Source organism: Ictalurus furcatus, chromosome 5 (assembly GCF_023375685.1).
Source record: "Ictalurus furcatus strain D&B chromosome 5, Billie_1.0, whole genome shotgun sequence".
Classification (NCBI taxonomy): Eukaryota; Metazoa; Chordata; class Actinopteri; order Siluriformes; family Ictaluridae; genus Ictalurus; species Ictalurus furcatus.
The window spans coordinates 27739720-27746258 of record NC_071259.1 but is presented as its reverse complement, the minus strand read 5'-3'; the positions used below and the strand labels follow the sequence as shown (position 1 = coordinate 27746258).

The following is a 6539-nucleotide window of genomic DNA, read 5'->3' as shown; positions in this document are numbered from 1 at the left end:
TGGCATGGTATTTTCTCTAGTGTATGTCAAATGAATTCTGTTCTGAGATGATAAGAGGGTCCTTGGAAAATCTTTTCCTGTGAAAGGGGACTGTGGGTGCAAAAGTAAACTGAAGTAAGCGGTACAATAAAACAACGTTAATCAGAAAACATTTTGTTTTGAATTCAAGTCAATTCAATTTATTTATCAAGCACATTTAATTACAACACGCTGTTCCAAAGTGCTGTACAGACTCAACAAATAAAACCACAAATCCACCAAACAACAATCAATGCTAATATTCAGGACACTAGCCAGTATTAAATGCTAAAAAAATAAAAAATAGAAGCACGTTTTTAGAGTGGATTTAAAACTAGACAAGGAAGGAGCTGATCTAATATGTAATGGGAGACCGTTCCACAGGGTAGAGGCCACAACCACAAAAGCTCAATCTCCCTTAGATTTACATTTGGAGTGGGGAACAGCTAACAGAAGAAGATTAGAAGATCTCAACTCTCTCAGCAGACAAGAGGTCGCAGATATATTTGGGAGCAAGCCCGGCCAAGGCCTTATAGACAAATACCAGAATCTTAAAATCTATACGAAACTTCACCGGCAGCCAGTGAAGAGAGGCAAGAACTGGTGTGAGCAGCATTTTGCACCAGCTGTAACCGGCTAAGAGTCGATTGCAGAAGACCAACATAAGTTGTTGAGTATTAACATCATCTACCAATGATTCAGACCCACCATCCATCCATTTTCTGTACTGCTTATTCTACACAGGGTCGCGGGGAGCCTGGAGCCCAACCCAGGGGACACTCTGGACGGGGTGCCTACCCATCACAGGGCGCAGTGCACTCACACTCGTACACTGCGGACAATTTAGAGATGCCAGTCAGCCTACAATACATGCCCTTGGAGTGTGGGAGGAAACCGGAGTATCTGGAGGAATACTCCGGTATTTGTATGTGATCTCCCACGATGCACGGGGAGATCACATACAAACTCCGCACACACAGGGCGGAGGCAGGAACTGAAACTCCTAACCCTGGAGGTGCGAGGCAAATGTACTAAGCCACCATTCCCCAGTGATTCAGACTGATTAGGAACGATCATAATTTTCAGTAAACACAAAACAGGCTATACATTCACATTATACATTTGTAATATATAGTGCTTTGAGTGTATACATCTTTAACGAGTCGTATTAATTGAGTGATAAATATGCAGCCATAGCTATTGTCGGTCTATTCAATCTTGTCTAGTGCTTTGCTTGTAAAGAAAACCCAGTGATTAGTTGGACAGCTACGTGAAATAAATAAATAGGGAGCTTGCAATTTAAAGTCACTAAATATCAAATGTTAGCCAATTCTCCCACTTTCGCTTACCTCACCATCATCGCAGTCGATCATGATGAATTACTTGAAGGTACAAAAGTTGCGATCACGTATAAAGCTAAATGTATTGCAGACCGACTCCTCCCCCAGATGCACTTTTCTTTATTAGCAGAGTTCACAGAGGATGTGAGTGCCTGCATGAGCCCTATTGTATTTGTCACTGAGCGTTTTTACTGACCTTGCGCAATACCCTTGTGACGGAACAGGATGCTAGGATTAGACGTATCGGGAGCCTTGACTTGGGAATGAATTGAGCTTGTTACCGATCACATATTAGTTAGTGTATAGTAGTAGTGTGTGAATCTTTGTGAATACACTACACACAGACTCACAGAGTGATTTATGACCTTCCTGGAGTTGTCAGTAGTGCACCAAATACCTCTCCCTCGGGCCTCTGCTTGCAGTGGGAGGAGTAAGCGTTCCTCTCATCTTCCTTTCTGTGTCTCCTTGGTTCTCTCTGTGATTCAGGAGCAGTTCTGACTTGCAGGAGATCTGAGGTGTCAGGTTTTCTTGAAGTGCCACAATAAGCTCAAAAAGTGGAAGGTTTGTTTTTTCTTTCTTTTCTTCTTCTTGCAAATCCCTGATCTGCAGAAGGCTGGAGAGGAGAGAATTGGAGACCAGGCTACTCCAGTTGAAAGAGAGTGAAAGTGTGTGTATGAGTGTGTGAGATTGGGAAGGCCATGTCTGCGATGGTGAGGAGAGCACTGGGGAGGAGGTGTCACTATTACGGGCTGCTGGCTCGCACCAGGCGCTGGAGGCAGGGCCGCTCACGCAGCCGGAGCCGAGCAGCCAACAAGGGTAAATAACACTTCAGTCGTCCTTCCTGCTCCGACTGTGTGCTAATATACACTATTCCGTCGTGCACAGGAATAACAACCCAGCATAGCAGCACAAAGTGTGCTGTACTGATGTAGTTTATACTTCTGGAAGATTTAGACTAGTTGCAGGACCACAGTAGACAATTGATATGTTCAAGACATCATGGAATATATTGCCAATAGATAGTTTAGTACTTTTACTAACTAACTAAAGACAACCGTCAAAGTTAATTTTTTGTGAAGATGGAGTGTGTATGTGATGCCATGTGGGTCCAAATTCTCTGAGTAGCATGTCAGTAGTCAGAAGACTGCTGGGTTGGTTGGACCTTGAGTTCTGGATCTTGGTTATTGAGGCTTTTGGAACCAATATGTTTTACGACTGCAACTTTGCAGCAGTTTACACACTTGTGAGAAGTGACGTAGGTTCAAATTCAAAACCATGTCCATCTCCTCATACAAAACTCCTTATGTGTTCTGCAGCATGAAGAAACTCCTTCTTGAATCGTTTGACATAAATTTGTTCATACTTCTAGAAGTTTTTATCCTTAATCACTTTCCAATTTAAGTTTGTCTTAGAATACCCAAATGCACTTTTTATATTCAAGCGCATTTCTTCTACATGGATTTAGAGTCCCATGGACCTTTCTAATTGAGACCAATTATACACTACAGGGTGTCCCAAAAGTCTCCATACATAGGGGCAATTAACACTTTCTAGCAAAATGTCTTCTGAACGTTTTCATACTTGGTTTATATATATATATATATATATATATATATATATATATATATATATATATATATAATTTTTTTATTTTTTAATTTTTTTCCCCAGATAGCCTTTAAGAATACCTTTTGACAAAAGTAGACTGTATTGAAATCATTCTCGTGGCTGGATCAAGAAGCTGGCGCATGTTTGCGATGGACGTTAACACAAAAAATGGCTTATTAACAAATTCAGAAAGACTGGAAGTGTTACTGACCAAACATAGTCCTCGATGTACAGTATGGAGACTTCTGGGACACCCTGTAGAGTGATGTAGCTGAGGTTGAGGAACTGTCAGGGCTAGTACTCACACACCATGTACACACCACAGTGCTGGTATTTCTACCTCTGACGGTTGTGTTTCCAGGGGCATAGTAGTAGTCGTAGGTGTCTAGGACTACAACTAGCCATCCAGGTCCCTTTTAAATGTCAACTACATGTTCAGCAAGGTGATTCGACTTTGCATGTCATTATTTCTTCTTCACAGAATGTGTAGCATCTTCAAGAGTGTTATGACTCAATTTTCCAAAGCCATACATTCTAGTCCAGCCACACTGACTTGTATAAGACACTTTGTAAAATCATCTTCACAGTGGGAGGACTGATTTACCAAATCCAGACATTCTACCCATACCATACCTACAGTTTGTTATACTTTGTGAATGAGACCTGTTGTTACTTGTGTAGTTTTTCAATGAAGGATGTAATCTCGGAAGCATGGTGGCTTAGTGGTTAGCACGATTGCCTCACACCTCCAGAGTTGAGGGTTTGATTGCCGCCGCCCTGTGTGCACAGACTTTACATGTTCTCCCTGTGCTTCGGGGTTTCCTCCAGGTACCCAGGTTTCCTCTCTCCGTCCAAAGACATGCGTTGTAGGATGATTGACATTTCCAAATTGTCCATAGTGTGTGAATGTGTGTGTGTGATTGTCCTCTGTGATGGGTTGGCACCCCGTCCAGGGTGTTCCCCACCTCGTGCTCCGAGTCCCCTGGGATAGGCTTCAGGCTCCCCGTGACCCTGTGTAGGATAAGCGCTACAGAAAATTGATGGATAGATGTAATCTCTGAAAGAGATGCAGTCTCAGCTCTTCTCTCTCATAACGCTTTGGCTCTTTGTGTTGTGTTGAGCTGTAAATGAAACTACAAAGCTATAATAGTTAGCAGGAATTTCTCTTGGCCCTACCTTTCTCATAAAACCTGCCCCTTAAGTAAGGCTTCTAATCAGCAGGAGCAGGTTTTCATCAATGGAGGTCAGATTTGTCGGTTTTGCAGTAGGATGCTTTGCTGTAAGATACGTGAGGTATCTAGGTGCAGGCTGATTCTAAAGATTCTAAAGGAGATGTAGAATACACACTGTTTCTGAAGACTTCCTGTGATGTTTGGGTTTCAGAACAGTGTGAGAATTTCCTATGACCTTATTTGTTTGACTGTTTCCCCCCTGCTGTGTAAAATGGTAATGGAGATAAGTGTTGTGGGTCCATAAAAGAATGTGATTCTTTTTTTTATTATTATTATTTAAATTTTTTTTATTTTATACACCGCCGCTGAGGTGACATGAGTGTACAGTATTTGAAATAAGGTGTGTCCACAGTTGAATGTATTGACCCCACAAGTTAAGCTTACGATGGCCGTGAATTAATACATAACGTCCATGATTTAAGTTTCTCAAAATATATTCAAACTATTTCACTTGTGGCAACTATTCTGTTTTAAAAATGGTAAATGGTCTGCACTTACATAGCGCTTTTTTTTTTTTAAACCTTCGCGGTTCTACAAAGCGCTTTACACTGTTTTTCATTCACACACACTCACACACCAATGGTAGCAGAGTTGCCATGCTGGGTGCTGGCTTGCCATCGGGACACTTCGGGACACTTCCAAGGACACTTCGGCATGTGGAGACATATGGGCCGGGTATCAAACCGCCAACCCTACGATTTGTGGACAACCTGCTCTACCACCTGAGCCACAGCCGCCCGTGAGTGAAAATGAGTGAGAATGAGAAATGAACTAGAATTAGACCATTGTGAACATCTTAGAATGATGCATAGACATACTGGAGCCATGCTAGTGGGGCAGCATGGATATAACTTTAGCCTGTCACCTTAAGTGTAAGCAGCAGTTATGTGGGAAGAAACACCTTGGAATTACTCTTTACAACTGCTCTTTACAACCATGGTGAGCAGAAAAGCATCTCAGAATGCACGACACGTCGAACCTTGAGGCAGATGGCTACAACAGCACGTCGGGTTTCCATCCCATGAGCCAAGAACAGGAGTTTGATTCTACAGTGGGCAGAGGGTAACACTGGATGCCATGTATTGATACAATGTCCCCAGAACATATTCATTTTCATAATCAACATGTCTTGGTTTTGACGTTAGTGCCTCATAGACACAACATAAGAATTCGTTAACTCATTAATTCATCTCGTGGATTCAATCTATTAATTCGTTACCACATCTTATTAAAAAAAAATAAATAACCACCATGTCACCACAGAGAGCATCATTTTTTGCTCATTTGGTTGTTTGTTTCTTATTTTGGCTAGCTTGTTTTTCCCTCGTTCTGCTTTTTCATACTATGAGCCTCTTACTTCTCTCTCAGTACACCGTGGTCTCTTCTGTTGAGACTTAAACTTGAACAGCTCCTAAGTGTGTTTCTTCCCCCATCTTATTGCCTTTGGGGATACACTTTTTTTTTTTTTTTCCAACAACTACACCGATTAGAGCTTTCCTCTGCCATTATGTCTGAGTGTGTTTGTGTGTCATAAAATATGAGGGAACAGTTTAACACGTACAGTGCTGAATAATGATGATAAATTTACCTTTGCTGTCATTTAAAGTATCCTGCACATGTCATTTACGACAAATAAAATGTTGAATAAATTGCTATTTATCTTTTTGAAAAACTCCCCCCCCCCCCCCCAAAAAAAAAAAAAAATTAAATGGTTTCAATATCTCTACATAATGACCTTCGTTAAAAATTCCAGCTTCTATAAATATACAGGAATGGGCAAAACACTGCAAGTCTTGCTATACCGAATAGCCTCATACAGTATGAATAGCATACCTTAAGTGAGCTAGCCAGTATGTGAGTAGTAGTAGATATATAGCATCAAAACCAGTAACAGTATGTTGTAACAATTAAAATGACTTGTTCATCATTAAGATTAAGTTACTTAGCAGAATCTCTTGCTAAATGCTAGTTTGTAGAATGTAAGTATATGAGCTTTGTTTTAAGTGATTGCCCATCCTATCCAAATATGCCATAACAACCACAATTTCACGCGTCATTAACATTAGCTATGTTAGCTAGTTGGCCTGCTGGATTAACACAAAGGTTCTTGGGCTAAAAGTTTCTGGTTTCTGCATCGTTCTCAGGTATCAAACATGACTGGTCTAAGGACATGGAGTTTACTTCACAAACTGAGCTGAAACCTGATGCTCTGTGAATCAAAGTTTTTATGGAAATTATAAGAAGGTTTAACCATTTAATAACATTTTAATAATCCCATTTTTAAAGTTCCGGAAAAGTAACATTTTTTTTTCAAGGCAGGGATGTGACCAAATGCTAATAA

General features: G+C 40.9%; 1 protein-coding gene across 2 annotated transcripts in view; it reads left to right on the top strand.

Moving 5' to 3' along the window:
- Positions 1 to 728: 728 nt before the first annotated feature.
- The window catches only part of dab2ipa (DAB2 interacting protein a), a 93814-nt gene continuing 88003 nt past the window's right edge, over positions 729 to 6539 (top strand). For both annotated transcript variants that reach the window (XM_053625573.1, XM_053625572.1), the window contains exon 1: positions 729 to 2174. In XM_053625573.1, the coding sequence (XP_053481548.1) occupies positions 2057 to 2174 (118 nt within the window). In that variant the 5' untranslated portion in view covers positions 729 to 2056. The remainder of the gene's footprint in view (positions 2175 to 6539) is intronic.